This window comes from Mastigoproctus giganteus, chromosome 12, assembly GCF_048544385.1.
Source record: "Mastigoproctus giganteus isolate SK-2022 chromosome 12, ASM4854438v1, whole genome shotgun sequence".
Lineage (NCBI taxonomy): Eukaryota > Metazoa > Arthropoda > Arachnida > Uropygi > Thelyphonidae > Mastigoproctus > Mastigoproctus giganteus.
The window spans coordinates 120,105,729-120,122,827 of record NC_143586.1 but is presented as its reverse complement, the minus strand read 5'-3'; the positions used below and the strand labels follow the sequence as shown (position 1 = coordinate 120,122,827).

Genomic DNA, 17,099 nt, shown 5'->3' with positions numbered 1-17,099 from the left:
CTATGCCGCATCACACACTTACTGTTATTTGAAACAAAAGTGGCCCAATTCGATACTGAATAAAGGTTCATATTTTTTGCTAGTGTGTGTGTGTATTATTATTATTAATGAAGTACAGTCAGTCCTCGTATAGTGATAGTTGTTCCTAGGAAACCCTCATGCAATGCAAAATCGTGCAATATAAACAACAGGCCCTATGGGAAAAATAGGGTTAGGTGTCGACCACCCAAGATTGAACACACATTTGTAACCAAAAATTAAAAATTTGTAACCAAAAATTATACATTTGTAATGTTTTATTACCAAACACAATAAATAATCGTAATAAAATACATAAGTATTTTATTACGACCATTACGTAATAAAATATTGCTAATGCTTTTGCTTCTATCGTAAGCAAACTTGTTTTTTGTTTGATTTTCTATCCAAACAGATGACAGCAGTTCCATCTCTTCCTATTCTTTGTGTCTTAATCTAATGGATTTTAATTACACTTTGAGTTGTTCCTACTATGAAAGTTGCTTTTATTTTCTCTGCATTCTTTGTAATTCTCAGCATTGCCTCATTTGGGTCTGTAGCACGTGCAATATCACATGGTCTTTCATTTCGCTCAAAGCGTTTCACAACTTCATATTTTTTCTCTATCGACAGAGGCGAACTGGCCATAAGCCTTACCGGGGAAACCCCAGTGGGCCAGAGGCCGGTGTGATTTTGGCCATAAACCATAGTATGAGGCCACTATAAATTTTCCTGTGTAAGAATTTTTGACCCAGTCCGCCTCTGTTTATCGATATTGCTTTTCTTTTTCTCTCCAAATCTGCAGTGTCTTCAACAGGACGCTTCCTTTTCACACCTTTTAAGTATTTTACTATTTTTAGGGAATAAAGCACAATTACAAAATGAGGAGGCACGTTTCAGGCACATAAACAAAGCTGCACACGTGTAGCAACTGAATAAACAAACCGTAAAAGCAGAGACACACTATGAACACCTCACATTTTACTAAAGCACATTTCTGGGGGTTACTACAATAAAACAATAAAAACAATTTCCAGTTGCATTTCTGCTAGTGGAATCTGTTATAAACTGGTAGTAAACTCGATCTAATTGCATTTGCGATTATACCAATAGCTGGAATTGTGTTGATATTTACGTCATTATGGTGAAATGTGTTTCCCTTCACTGATATAAAAAACATAAATACATTTTCAGAATCTTCTCTTCATTCCTATCGTGTTGCATTCGGTTGGGGTGATTCTGCGTTCGACTGCCATTTCTTGTAAACACAAAGGCAAATCGTGCATAGGCGAATTCGGTTCTTGTTATATAAGATATCGTTCCCCTATTTATAAATCGTGTATGATCGAATTCGTGTAGTGTAAACACGTGTTACACGAGGACTGACTGTACACCTATACATAGAGATATGTAAAAATAATCATACCGGTCAACAAACATTCTTTGATATATCAGTTATTTATTATTTATCGCTTACTTTCTTCATCACATCTGTCCAGTTGTAATAATTCAACTCCCAATGGACTTCGATTAAATTTATACTTGGGTCTTTTAGAAAGATGTCAGATGCCATCCTAAATTTAGTTAAAATAGAACCAATGAAATTTTGGCAATTTTTTTTGCGTAAATTTTTGATCTCTCTCTCTCTCTCTCTCTCTCTCTCTCTCTCTCTCTCTCTCTCTTTTCCCCCCTCCCTCCCTCCATAAATGGAAGTGTAATTTAGACATTTATTCATTATTAAACAAAAAATTGTTAATCAAGTTTTTGCTGCATGTTCTATGAGTTCTTGGTAAGGTTACAGGATCAATTGCAAATTTGAACATCCTAGCTCCCCTTCCCCAGAAGCCTCTATTAGTGCTGGACAGGACCATAGTACCAAATATTATGTCAATAGCCTCAGTCTCCTGTGCACCACCCATTTCCTACCACTGATTCCCATGGAGAAAAGAGGAGAAAAAAATGTGTCACAAAGATCTCATCTCATGTGAATATCACTTTGTGAAGTTTTGTAAACACTTCCTTATACAATACAGAAGTTTAACTTCTAAGGCATGTCATTTTATAATGAAATGAATCTGAAATAACAATGTGTAAAATATTTTCAAAGCATCTAATATTTCCAGCACACTCACTGGTGAAGGGGAAGGAATGAAGGACACGATATTTGTTTAAAGGTCCAGAAAGATATTCTAAATAAGCAGTGAAAATTTTGAAAATCAGAGTTTCTGTTTCAGATTTATCAACATATCACAACATTTCTGAAGGGAGAGGAGACTGGGCTACAAAACAGAAAATAGTTTTAAAACCTCCACAGGGACTAAAAAACATACTGAAAATTTGTGACTTTTCATTTGAGTAATGCGAAAAATGTACTTTCACATCTATATAAATGAAAATGCCTAAAATGAATGCCCAAAACACACTTTTATTTCTACATAAGTGAAAATGTTTTGGGCATTACTCGAGAAAGGAAGGATCAGGGACTATGGAATTGTAATTAGCCTTAAAAGCTTCCCATGGATCAATGACACATTGTAAAATCTTGGTGTTGATCTGACCTTCTATTCAAGTAATGCTCAAACATCCTGAACTAATAGATTTCTGTAGGGTGATGGACTGCAGAACTGTGGAATCAGAATTGATCCTAGAGCTGTCCCAGGGATTGACAAAACATACCTTGGAAATTCTGTCATTCTGAAATTTCTTGTCCTGTATCTTGTCAAGAACTTGCATTTACGTATAGAGAACTAAATTAAAAAAAAAAAAAAAAAAAAAAAAAAAATTATCGGTAAAATTTTAATGACATTTTGGATGGTTTGAAAGATCTTTTTGAAAGACAAATTTAATATTATTATGTGCAGACAGAAAAATACTGTGAATAGAGTGGGCAATTTATGCATTTGAGAACATGCCTAAAAAACCACCAAAGAATACAAGAAAACTAATGTTGTTGACCAGCTTTATTACATATATACACACAACATATATTATTACAGAAACATCATTATATAAAAAAAAGTAAATGAAAAATTTTAAATTAAAAGAAGCTGAACTTGATTGAGCAAAATTATTCAAAACAATCCTTCAAACAAGAGTAACAAATGCTGTCAATCATTTGAAATGACCAAACTGAGAAAACAGTTGTTACTACCAGATGTTAATGAAGTAAATCTGCCAATTACCAATCTTAATTTTCAATTATATAATTATATTTCTGTCCCTACTGAACTCAGCTCAGATCTCAGGTTCTGATTTAGAAAACAGTGTTATGGTCTTATCTTGCACTTCCATTGTTATGTGCGGTCATCCTCATTGTGGTAAACTGCCAGTCTTCTTGAAACATTGAATGGTACTTTATACTCCTTTAAATGAAATCTAGTTCTTCGCCAATACTTCTCATGGAATAACTTTCTTTATACAGAGTTATAATAGTAAAATTCTTTTTTTAACCACCATGTTTTGCCATGTTTATCACGAAACACAAACCTTACATTCAACACTTTCTGAATGGCACGTGTCCAATTTTATAAGTTACAGTTCCTATTTATCAATTTACATTAGAGCAGTACTCTTGAAATGTATGGAAGATTGCATCTAGCCATGATGTCCATCATAACCTCAAAAGTCATCAGTCATACTGCATGATGGAAGAGATGGGAAAGGGTTGACCGGAACTTAGCTATGGAGACTAAACACATGGGTTCCAGCTCTTCAAGCTTCAATAAGCAAAGACCTTCAGGTTGTCACAGACATTCTCTCAGTTTTGCCAGACAGTACTTGCTAACTGAGAGTCTAAAATGCTGATGGAAATGATATTCGGGTGAAACTCAAGTCAAGTGGACCCAATTTCGGCAAAGTCTGGATGGTCTGTGACAGCCAAATCCTCTGCTTTCACCTTCACGATGGTAGGACTGTTAGTAATCCTGGGTATAACACCCATGCACAAGCACACTGTGGATGACCACCCAGGTGTGAACCAGTGTAAGCAGGGGTCGAGGTGTGACACCCACACTACATGGAGGAATGCTGCCCCAGGCAATTATAAGTGGTAGATGACTCATCAACCTATGAAATACCACCACTTTGCTTATTGGAGGCTTGAAGTGGTGGAACCCATGTTTAGTCTCCAGAGCTAAGTTCCAGTCAACCCTTGCCCATTTCTTCCATCATGCAGTACAACTGATGACTTTTGAGGTTATGATGGACATCATGGCGAGATTCATTCTTCCTTACATTTCGAGGGTACAGCTCTAAAATGGTGTTCACAGGCCGGCTGCTAGTTAGTACACCGGACTGAACCATTGGAAACTCTTTAGGAGGCTTCCGGATCAGCCAGAGTATAATTTTGCTACCTCTACTCTGCCGGATAGTTGTTTGCTATTTGTTTTTTAGGAGCATTAGCAACTAAGGCCATATAGCTCTGGGGATATGCGGTGGTCATTCCCTGACCTTTCCACATCCTCCGTATTTGGTGTTCATGGGCTTGAACCCAGGTCTAATCAAGAAGATTGTGCTACGCACTGCTGCTCCTGCCAGATGGTCACTGGAGGAGTCCGAGTAGTGCGTATGCGGGGGGGGGGGGGGGGCATTGTCAAGGATCTGGGCATATTCTTAGCATGTGTACACCATATCCAAAAATTTCATTACTTCATACAGCATGCCCCCATCACCCAAACTTTTTCTTACTATTGAATACAACAGGAATTGTCAAAGTAATAGAGTAAGCTTATCTGTAAAAAGATCTAAACCTCCGAAACACTTCCTAGTTCATTTCACAAATATGTGGTTCAGTTCTAATCTCAATGATGTCCATTTCCACTTGCAGTCTGCCAAAACCATGTACTTTTTCTGATAGAATCTCAGTTATCTGTTGGTTCAACTGCTCATCTCACTTGCCCAAATTATTCGCTGTATGATTCCTTTCGCCTCAAAGGTGGTACTTGTGCACATGTCCGTTCTGATATTCCCTATCAGAGATGTGGTAATTTAGAATCACCTCTTTTCGATCTTATCTGGCTTAAAATCTCTCTACCCCATTCTGTCAAATTCATCTGCTGTCTCTACCATTCTCGCAACTCCACTAATCACTTGGAGCTCTTTGACTTCCTCTCTTAGCAACATGACTTTCTCCAGTCCAACTTTCCTAGGTGATTTTAATTTTCACAACTCCAGCTGGCTTTGTTTTCTAGTCGCACATACCCAGCCGGTCGGGATGCTGAGGCTTTTGCAATTACTAATGACCTTGCACAGATTGTTCATTTACCTACAAGAATACTGGACAATCCTAACCATACAACCAACACACTTGATCTTTTTCTCACAAACAACCCTTCTAAATACACGGTCGAAGTGAGTAGTCCTTTAGGCACCGCAGATCACAACTTGGTGATTGTCTCTCCTCCAATGGAGATTTTATCTCAAGGCTATGCCCAACCTCATGTTGTTTGGCACTATAAGAATGCAAAATGGGATGATCTGTGAGATTTTTTTTTCTTTGTTTACTTGGTCGGATTACTGTTTCAAAACTTCTGATATCAATGTTTGCTCAGATCATGTCAGTGAAATTATTCTTGTAGGAATGGAACCATTTATCTCACACTCAACTTTAAAATCTCGTCCTTTATCTAAACCTTGGTTTTCCAATAAATGTGCTAAGACTGTTTAAGAGAAGAATGTTGCATATCGTACTTGGCTTAATTCCAATTTTTCAGTTTCATTTTCAGCCTACACTAAAGCTCACAACAATTGTAAAGCAGTTATTAATCAGCCCAAACTAGAGTTTGAACAGGCTAAGAGTAGAAAACTTGTTTCTTGCCCTAATGGTAGCCAAGCATTCTGGTCTCTTGCCAAAATTATTAGCCGTATCTTTTGCCTGTCTCTGCTCCCACCTCTATCAAAAGAAGATGATTCTTTTGTCACTTCAGCCAAGGATAAAGCTGACCTGCTAGTATCCCATTTTTCTTCTAACTCGCGTATTAATGAGTTGGATTTCATTCAATGCCTCCTGTGATCTTCCGTAAAAAGGATGTCAGAACGATTTTGACGAATGTTGATGCTAAGAAACCTCCAGGTCCTGCTGGTATTTCTCCGCTTGTTCTCAAAACCTGTGCTCCTGAACTTACACCTGTTCTTTGCCGCCTTTTTCCACTCTCTTATTTCAAAGGTGTTTTTCCTTCTGCTTGGAAATTTGCTTACATCCAGCCAGTTCCTAAAAAGAGTGACAAATCCCACCAATCCAATTATCATCCCACTGCAATTACTTCTACTCTTTCTAAAGTAAAGCAGAAATCAATTAACAGCCAATTCAAATTACCTACAAACCTTCTGTCTGATCAACGATCGCCAGTATGGATTCCATCAGTGTCGATCCACTGGTGATATTCTAGTTTATGTTATCCATTTATGGACAAATTCAATGGAAAAGTTTGGTGAAACCGCAAGCAGTTGCTCTTGACATCTCAGTCTTTTGATCGTGTTTGGCATTAACGTCTTCTAAACAAGCTTCCATCTTTTGGTTTGCCAACTGTTTTTTGTAATTGGTTATCCAGTTTTGTCTCTGATCGCTCACTGAGGGGAAGGGTAGATGGCTCTCTGTATTCTAACTTCTCATGACCATTTTAGTTCTTTAGTTTTGATAAGAATGTCCTTTACTTCAGTTTGCTGCTTAATCCATGTGTTTCTCTTCTTATCTAACAGTCTAATTCCCAATATAATTCACTCCATTCTTCGCTGTGCAGTTCTCAGCTTCTCTTCCATTCTTTTGGTGAGTGCCCAAGTTTCACTTCCATAAGTCATGGTGGGGAATATACATTGGTTCATTATTTTACATTTCAGACAAACTGGGATATTGCTCTTCAGTACGTGACTATATTTCCTGAATGCTATCCATCCAAAATTTATTCTTCTCTTGACTTCCAGCCATTTACCATTATTACAGCTAATAACTTGTTCCAGATAAGTATATCAGTCCACCTTTTCAATTACTGCTGTTTCAATCGTTATGTCCCTTTCTCTGGCATACTTGTTCATCATTACTTTTGTTTTAGCCATATTCATCTTTAGTCCAAAATCCTTACTAACTGTGCATAACTGATTAAGATTTTCCTCTAATTCTTTGGGATTGCGGCTTATGACCCCAATGTCATCTGCAAATTGTAAGTGGTTTAAGTACTCTCCATTCACATTGACTCCTTTCGGCGACCAGTCTAATCGTCTGAAAGCTTCCTCAAGCGCATTAGTAAACAGCTTCGGAGATATTGTGTCTGCTTGTCGAACTCCTTTCTCAATTTTAAATTTGCTGCTGTCTTTGTCTAGTCTAATAAAAGAGGTAGCGTTCTCATATATTTTCTTCAAAATCATAATACATGGGATATCTATGCCTTGTCTTTCCAGTACCCGAAACATTGCCTTATGCTGTATGGAGTCAAATGCCTTTTCATAATCCACAAATACCATTACATAATGGTATTTTATATTCATTTGCTTTCTCCATTAGCTGTGATATTACATGAAGGTGATCAATAGTTCAGAATCCTGTCCTAAATCTAGCTTGCTCTTTCAGTTGATTCTCATCAAGTATTCTTTCTAATCTAAAGACCCTTGGAGCAACTTGTAGATGTGGGATAACAAGTTAATTGGTCTATAATTTCCAATTTCTGATTTATCTCCTTTCTTATGCAGCAAAACTATGATTGCATTATTCCAAGCTTAGGTGTTACACCTTTTCTAATACATTTTGTGATAAGCCTTGCCAGTTTTTGTGTTATGTCTCTTCCTCCCAATTTTAACAACTCTACAGTAACTTCATCTTCCCTCGGGGCTTTCTAATTCTTCATTTTCTTCAACGCATGTTCTACCTCATCAGGAAGAATATCGGGTATGTTGAATGTGTTGCTAATTTGCGATCCATCTTCCCCACTGCTGGCATCATTCCCTCGCTCCTTGTATAATTCTCTATAGTAGTCTTCTGCTATTTGAATTATGCCTTCTCTGCTATTTATAAGTACACCATTGCTATTCGTCAGTTACAGTATCATTTGTCTTTCTGTATTACTGCTCATGGCTGCTGATTTAAGTCCTCTGTTTTCTCTTAATGCTTGTTCTACTTTTCTTGTGTTAAATCTTCTTATGTCCACTCCCCACGGGAACGGAAAGAAAGCACCATTCAAGAGAGAAACAGTGTATGTTGAGTCATATGACAACCTTGGATGTCCTTTAGTCCAGGTGCATAACAGGGCAAGAATCTGAGTCTCTTTCTAATGGCTTTGCATAACTCAGTATACTCAATTTTCTTCTTGTCAGTGTTTACTTGCTCTTTATTTTTCGCCTTCGGTTCATCATAACAAATGTTTCTTGACTAATTTTTTCTTATTTGGATTTCTTTTTCCCTATAGGTTTCTTGGGCTTTATCACTTTCAGAAAGTTGTAATATTCCTCGTTGATATCTTGGCTCTCCGCAGAAGCTCAAACTTGTTCTTAAGTTCCAGTACATACTGCTTTTTTACCTCTTCTGTTATCTCAAGACTTTCGTATTATTTACTCGAGTCAGTTTTTTCGTTTCTTTTCTTACATCTATAATCAAGTGTGCATCTTGCCATTCTCTGATCACTTTCAACATTTACTTTGTTCAGGACGGTAACGTCATTCACGATATATCTTCTGTTAGTGAGGATGAAGTCGATTTCATTAGTTGTTAATTCATTTGGGCTCTTCAATGTCCAATTTCTGTTCACCCTTTTCTTGAAAAAGTGTTCATTACTGACAATCTTAGAGATTCTGCAAATTCCACAAGTCTTTCACCTCTTTCATTTCTTTAACCATTTCCAAAATTTCCTATAGGTCCCTTTTCTGCGCGGTTTTGTCTTTTTCCAACTTAGCATTGAATTCCCCCATAATAATAGTGTAGTGGGTTTTCTGCTCATCTAGAAGACTCTCAATTTCGGTGTACATTTCTTCAACCTCTTCATCATCATGGCTCGATGTTGGTGCATAAATCATTATAACCTTTAGCTTGTACCTCTTTGAAATCTGCAGTATTAGTCTTGACACCCTTGGTGATGTATTTTTGAATTCCAAAATGTTGGAATTTTTTATATCTTTATGGACCAACTCCACCTTCTCTCCTTTCACTGTTTCCATTGGTGTACAGCATATTTCCACTTCATAAACTTATAAGTGATTCATTTCTTCTTCTTGTTTCAGCCAAACTGATGATATTCCAATTCACATTTTCTATTTCCAGCTCTACTATCCTGTCTTCACCAATGAACGATCTTACGTTGTAATAGGCCAAGTTCAGTTTCCGTGAATTGCAGCCTGGTCATACCCAGAGATTCTTAACACCCTCTGCTTCCACTCTGATCCTCTCGCAGCCGTGAGAGGGGGAGTTAAAGCTGCTGGGGACTGAGGGCCATTTGTTTCATCATTCTGTCATATGCTGGTGGGTTTGGTCTTTTCCTCTTCACGCTGACCACGCGTCTTGAAGAGAGCCACTCTACACGTTACGCCACCTAAGTGACGTAACAGGGCTTACCATCGAGAAGGAGTGCACGAGTGGATTTTAGGGAGGCAGGCCAACTGGACTTCTCCTAAATCTTCTGTAATAGAAAGATATTGGATCCATCCGTGTTTTAGACTGTGTCTGATAACACACAGAATACCTGTTCCCCCTCTAAGCCCCTAATTCTTGAATATCCACTACCAATTTCTTAATTGCCGATCTCCAGGTAATTCTTCAGTGGGGAATCAAAACTTAGTTGATTTCAATCCTTCTAAAACTCAGTCTTATCTTATATCTCGCAAAAAGGATTCTTATGCTCCTGTGCTTATCTTTGGTGACACTCCAGTTTCTAGGCAAGATGATATATCCTTTTGGGGATTACCCTGACTTCTAATCTCTCTTGGCACAAGCACATTAAAAATATTACTTCCTCTGCATCTAAGAAAACTTGGTTCTCTTTTGCTCTCGACGTTACTTTTCTTCCAAACAGCTGTTCACTCTGTACAAATCCGCCCTAACATGGAATATTGTTCCCACATCTGGGGAGGTGCCCCCTAAACTTCTCTCAGGCTTCTAGATTCCATTCAGAAGAGGGCAGTTAGGTCATTTGTTCCCGCTCTCTACCTTTTAAAATAGTCTGAACATGTGCCGCCACCAGCCAACATCCATTTGCTGTCCTACTTCAAACTCACAGAACCAACTTTTCATCTTCCTCGTTTAGTCATTCTACTGCCGTTTTCTGGAACAACCTTCTTCAGGAACAACCTACAGAAGTTGAAGTCTAATGTCAACAAATATCTTCTTTCATCTTCTCAAGCTCCAACTCAAGCAAGGTACTAAGTACTACAGGTTCTAATACCATTCGTGTTAAGGGTTTTCATAAAAAAATAAATAATAAATAATATATTATTACAAACACTCCAGAATCATATGCAACCTACTGTAATATTGATATAACAATCCCACTTTCTATAATCATCTACAACATTCAGGAAACTTACAATGTTCTGCCCCATTCAGAAGTTTTCTACACCAGTAGTTCTGAAGCATAGGGTCTCAAACCCCAAGGGGGGGGGGGAGGTCACAGGCAGTCTTCACTAGTTCAACAATTATTTCTCTTATTTTCTCAATACTTGACTACACTGTAGTGGAATGTCAATCCAATGATTATGCAATGTAAACATTTGAAATACCGAATTTATCTGCGTAAAACCATATCAGCCTTATTTTGTCCAGATCATGGAACAAGTCACTTTTAAGATCCCAGACATGAAAGTTCTACAATAAAAATTCTGAGAGACATGTATATTTTCACACTGTGTATTTCCATACAGCCAGTTCTTAGCATTAGCATGAATTCCCTAGTGGTTTTCTCATTTACTGTTCTTTGTGAACTTGGATTTTATAGTTTAGTATCCATTAAATGTAAAGAGAGAAACAAATTGATAGATATGGATAATGAATTACATTGTGTTCAAAGTAATTTAAAGTAAAAGTAATTCTAGTAAATCTAAAGATCTAAACCTCCCAAACACTTCCTTGTTCATTTCAAAAATATATGTGGCCTCAGTTCCAATCTCACTGATGTCCATTTACACTTACAGTCTTTCATATCCCGTGTACTTTTTCTGATAGAATCCCAGTTATGGGTTGATTCAACCACTGCTCACCTCATTTCTCCAAATTATTCATTGTATGGTTCCTTTCGCTTCAAAGGTGGTACTTGTGCATATGTCTGTTCCGATAATCCCTGTCAAAGACTTAGTAATTTGGAATCTCCTCTTTTCAATCTTCTCTGGCTTAAAATCTCTCTACCACATTCTATCAAATTCATGTTGCCTTCTTTCTTCTGATTCTACTAACCACATGAAACTCTGACTTCCTCTCTTTGAAACTTGACTTTCTCCAGTCCAACTTTCCTAACCATGAGGTAATTTTCCCTTGGTGATTTTAATGTTCACAATTCCAGTTAGCTTCCGTTTTCTAGTCACACAGACCCAGCTGGTCAAGATAGTGAAGCTTTTACAATTACTAATACAAAAGCCTCAATTACTAATGCAATTATTTGCACAGACTGTTCATTTACCTACCAGAATACCAGACAATTGTAACCACACAGTGTTAGACAATTCTAACTAAGTGGTTAGAATTGTCTAACCACGCTTGATCTTTTTTCACAAATCCGTCTAAGTACAGGTTGCGGCAAGTGATCAAGTAGATCACAGCTTGGTGATGGTCTCTTCTCCAGCAGAGCCTTTCTCTGGTGGCCTTTGGCAACTGTGTTGCTAGGCATTACAAGAATGCAAAATGGGATAATCTGCAAGATTTCTTTTCTTCTTTTCTTTGGTCAGATTACTGTTTCAAATCTTCTGATGTCAACATTTTCTCATATTGTATCAGTGAATTCTTGTAGGGATGAAATTCTTTCTTCCAGCACTGCACCTTAAAACCTTGTCCTTTATCTAAACCTTGGTATTCTATTAAATATGTGCTAAGGCTGTTCAAGATAAGAATATTGCATATTGCAATTGGCTTGTATCCAAATCTCCAGCTTCAATTTATATAAAACACATAAATACATTTTCACACTCTTCTTCATTGCTATCGTGTTGCGTTGTTGGGGTGATTCCACGTTCGACTGCCATTTCTTGTAAACACAAAGGCGAATCATGTATAAGCGAATTCGGTTCGTGTTATATAAGATATCGTTCCCCTATTTATAAATCGTGTATGATCGAATTCGTGTAATGCAAACACGTGCTATACGAGGGCTGACTGTATTTAATAAAAACTTTGAAAATCAATAAAAATTAAATGTGATTCCACACTTTTAGGCAATGGAGTTTTTCCACAAAATCATTGTGCCACTCAGTAATTTAGTTGAACAATGATTTAGCTAAAATCATACAGTAAATTATAGAAAATTGACTCACAGGCCTAATTAGTGGTGTACTTTCTAAATAATGAAGCTTGTAAAAATTTAAAAGAGATGGTATGTCAGGAAACATTTGATCTCCAATTCGAAATCTGGTTTGATCCCCTTGCTTGATTCTATTAATAATGTAGTGACTAACTTTACTGTCTTCCCTGAAAAGACAAATTAAAAAAAAAAAAAAAAGGTCAGTATTTATATAAAATCATGAAAATTAATATCGATTAATGAATATATTAACTTGGCCAATACATTAATATTAGAATGGAAAACATTTTCAAAATCTCCGTGCAGAGGACAGGAAAATAACAAGTGGAAGAAAGTACAAATGATATTATGTTTTATATATCTAAATCAAAGTACAAAAACAAATAATAAATCTAAAAAAATCTGAAAACAGCTAGTAATGACAAAATTAATAACGAACCACTCAAATATGGAAGTGCTATATTAGAAAAACTAGTGAAACTCTGTAGAGATATGTAACAAAGAATACCCACAGAATGGAAAAAATGTATCACAATACCAATTCTCAAGAAAAAAGGAGATAAAAATAAGCCAGAAAATTATAGAGAAATAAATACATTATGTACCACATTGAAATTATATACAAAAATAGTATCAGGACAACTTCTGAATAATTTGGAATTTCATGATGAACAACAAGGATTCAGAAAAGGGTGATCACATAATAATACATTATTTATGTCAAAATAAATAATAGAAAAAGCAACTGAGTTTAAATGTACCTGCATTTCTATGCTTGGAAAAGTCTTGGAAGAAGTATTATAATAATAAATATACATATATAAAACTAAATAAATATTCTACATCTACATTATTCATGCATGAAGAAGTTTTTAGGGATAGGAACACCAGAAGTACACTAAGTCATAACACAGAGCTAAATGATTTTGTTATTACTAAAAGAAAGTGGAGGAGAAATTACTGAAGTAAATGAGGCAAATAGACTGAGGAGATCTATACAGTTATACAAGATAAAATATGCAGCAAAAGAGGTAATCAGAGCCTTGACCATAATTATGAGATTATACTTGGATTCATGGCAGGTTCCTATAGATTCAAGGCATGCAAATGTCTCTCCTATTGAAAATAAATGAGCCTGTCGTTCTGGATTCCACAGTTTAAGGATAGATGAATTCTGTATAGTCTCTCTGAATTCTGAGTCTCTCCTATTCACAAAGAAGGATCAGAGCAATTAGACCTGTAAGCGTGACTTCTGTTCCATAGAAAATATGGAGCCAGTGGTTAAAGAAGTACTGCAAGATCATATTAAAGGGAACGAATTTATACAGAAATCAGAGCATGGGTTTTTTAAAGGGGTATCCTGTCTCATCAATCCAAATAGCTACTATGATGCATTAAGAAAAGAATTGAATGTGAATAATTTTCAGTAAAGCTTTTGATACTGTTCCACACAAAAGACTACTGTGCAAATTGAAGAAGTGTGGTATCGGGGGCGAATTACTGCTATGGACAAAGGTATGGTCGAGTGGTAGAAGAAAAAGGGTGTTTATAAATGGTCTACATCTTCTCCACTAATATTATTAGTGGAGTCCCTCAGATTCAGTGCTAGACTCATTGTTTATAGTATTTATTAATGATATTGATGAGGTGGTACCACACTCAAGATGTTGGAAAATGAAAGAGACCTAGAAGTCTGACATGAAGTTCTGTGAGAAGTGCAGACAGGCTGCCATAATAGCTCATAGGAGGGCCTGTCAATGATATACAGCAGGAGTGGCCTACTTAATTTTTGATGTGATCTACTTTTTTCCTTCAAAATGTGCCGCGATCTACCATCTCAAAAATTACATTGCACAAGGTGCACAAATCAAGGGATGACTGTATATTTAAAATTTGTTGTGATCAACCAAAATTTAATCCGCGATCGACTGGTAGATTGCAATCGACTCGTTGGCCAACTGATATACAGGAACGTTTCCAGCCGGGACAAAGAGGTGATTATACCATTGCATAAGTTAGGACACACACAGAGTACTGCATACAGGTCTGGAAGCTTCATTTTAAGAAAGATGTGCATCTCTTAGAATGGCTGCCGAGTAGATCAACCATATGAATTAAGAACACAAAGAGATACTCTTACCACAAAAGACTTCAGTTCCAGTTCTGCAAAAAATTGCAATGTTTGGAAACTAGACACTTATTATTATTATCCATATGGTGCAAGGAAGCCTGAGGCTTATGCTGCACTAGCCAAAAAGTAGGAAGGAATCACCAAAAAAAGAAATGAATGATGATATCCAGCTAAGGACCCTGGGTGTGCCAAGCCCATACTCACCAGATGCGAGTCCCTGGAGTTATTTTAACGAGCTTTTGAGACAAAACCCACTTGTGATTTGTTCTGCACAAAATGTGACATCAAGATGAATAAAATTTCTCAAGAATTCTTGAATTTTTGAGAAATTCAGAAATATAAAGTATTTTTCCCGTAATTTTACAGCGAATTGTTGGGTATTATTATCTTTCTATACATTAAAATAATTTTCCTCCTAGCGATATTTATTTGAAGAGAGATGTGGGTAACATGTAATAGTAACAAATACTGAAATACGTAACAGAATATTTTACTGTGGTAAAACAAGTTTCTGTTTAAGCGTAGTCACGCACTTTGTTTATCTAACATGACCACGCGGTACCATTCTTGATTTCCATATGTAACGTATTTATTTATTTATTTAAATAAACTAAATGCAACAAGGCATAACATTTTAAAATTCTGTATCTATATAATATCGGTGCAGACACAGCACAGACAACTCTTGAAGAAAAACCACGATCGTAGCATGAAAGACCGATGAAAAGCCAACTAGCTTTTAAATGGTGCCGTTTGGGTGGTGGTGCCCACCGAACTTAAGTGACAATAGACAAGGAGACCTGATTCAAGTGATTAAGGCTTTAAATGATTAAGAAAACTTAATGATGATACTATTCTACTCTTTCTCAGACAACACACACACACACGACAAACTCAAACTGAAAAGGATGGCTGTAGAACAGATGTTCCAAATATTTGCTTTCAGCCAGACAGTAAAAAAAATTTCTGTTTATACTCCAGCACGACAACCAAGTCAGTAGAGTTTACAATAAATCATCCATACAAATACAAATATTTATCGTATTTAGTAGTCACAGGCTTGAACCCCGGTCCACTCAAGGAACGCGTGCTATGCACTCTCGCTCCTGACCACTGGGCTACATCAGGCCTGATTGTTGTAAGAAACTAACATCTGGTGTTGTGAAAGTGGGTAGCGTGTGTGTTTTTTGTTGATACTGCATTAGCTTTATTAGCATTAGCATTAGTAGAGGCATTTGATGCAAGAAAGCAAGCTTATGCAGCATCAGCCAAAAAAAAAAAAAAAAGTAACATAAATAAATAAAAAATAACCGCTTCCACTTCACCCCTCTGTTCGTTCGAAATACCTGTCCAGCTGAGCCTTAAACTTATTTAGGCTATCAACTTCCACGACAAGGGATGGAAGTCTGTTCCACCTACCAACCACCTGCTGGCTAAAGGCAAATTTCCGCACATCTATCCTACATCTGTCTTTCCTCAATTTGAATTTATGCCCTCTCAGGTGATTATTCTGAGCAAGAGGAAGAATCCCATTGGCATTGAGCATGCTCAAACCATTCAAGGCTTTGTACACCTCTATCAGATCACCTCGCTGGTGCCTAGTTTCCAGACACTGTAATTCGCAAAACTTAAGCCTTTCTTCGTAAGAGCACCCCTTTGTCCCATTCACCAATCTTGTTGCCCTTCTCTGTACTCGTTCCAGCAGCTCTACATGCTTCTTGAAATGAGGCCTCCAGGCCTGTATACAGTACTCTAGGTGTGGCCTGACCATTGCCTTATACAAGGGAATAATCACCTCCTTATCCCTGCTAGAAAAATTCCTATATATCATTGACAATACACCATGAGCTACTCTTGCAGCCCGTCTGCACTACTCAGAGAACTTCATATCTGCCTGCACAACCACCCCCAGGTCCCTATCATTCTCTACCATTGTCAGTGTAGTACCACAGAGTTGATACGTTGCTCTGGGGTTGCTGTTTCCCATATGTAGTACTTTACATTTGTCAATGTTAAACTTCATTTGCCACCTCGAAGCCCATCTGCTCAACCTTTCCAAATCCTGTTGCAGCAGCATAGTGTCAGTAGTGTCCTTGACAACCCTGCCAACCTTCGTATCGTCTGCAAACTTGGACATTAAGCCTGATATACCATCATCAATATCATTTAAAAATACAGAAAACAATAAAGGACCCAATACTGAACCCTGAGGGACTCCACTAATAACATTAGTCCACGATGAGCAGTGTCCATTGATTACCACTCTCTGTCTTCTCCCCCTCAACCATCCCTTTATCCATAGCAGCAATTTGCCTCCAATGCCACACTGCTCCAATTTGTGCAGCAGAGTTCCATGTGCAACAGTATCAAAAGCCTTTCTAAGATCCAAGTATATAATATCAAAGTTATTCCCTGCATCCAGTTCTTTTGTGACTGCATCATAGTATCCAATCAAATTGGTCAGGCAAGACTTCCCCTTAACAAAACCATGGTGTTTCCTAGCTATAACTGAAGTCTTGTCTAGATGATCC

General features: G+C 37.2%; 1 protein-coding gene across 1 annotated transcript in view; it reads right to left on the bottom strand.

Moving 5' to 3' along the window:
• LOC150077365 (adapter molecule Crk-like) overlaps window positions 1–17,099 on the bottom strand; it is a 265,034-nt gene that overhangs the window by 129,737 nt on the left and 118,198 nt on the right. Inside the window, exon 3 of the mRNA XM_090386693.1 lies at window positions 12,451–12,604. Within this exon, the coding sequence (XP_090242819.1) occupies window positions 12,451–12,604 (154 nt within the window). The remainder of the gene's footprint in view (window positions 1–12,450; window positions 12,605–17,099) is intronic.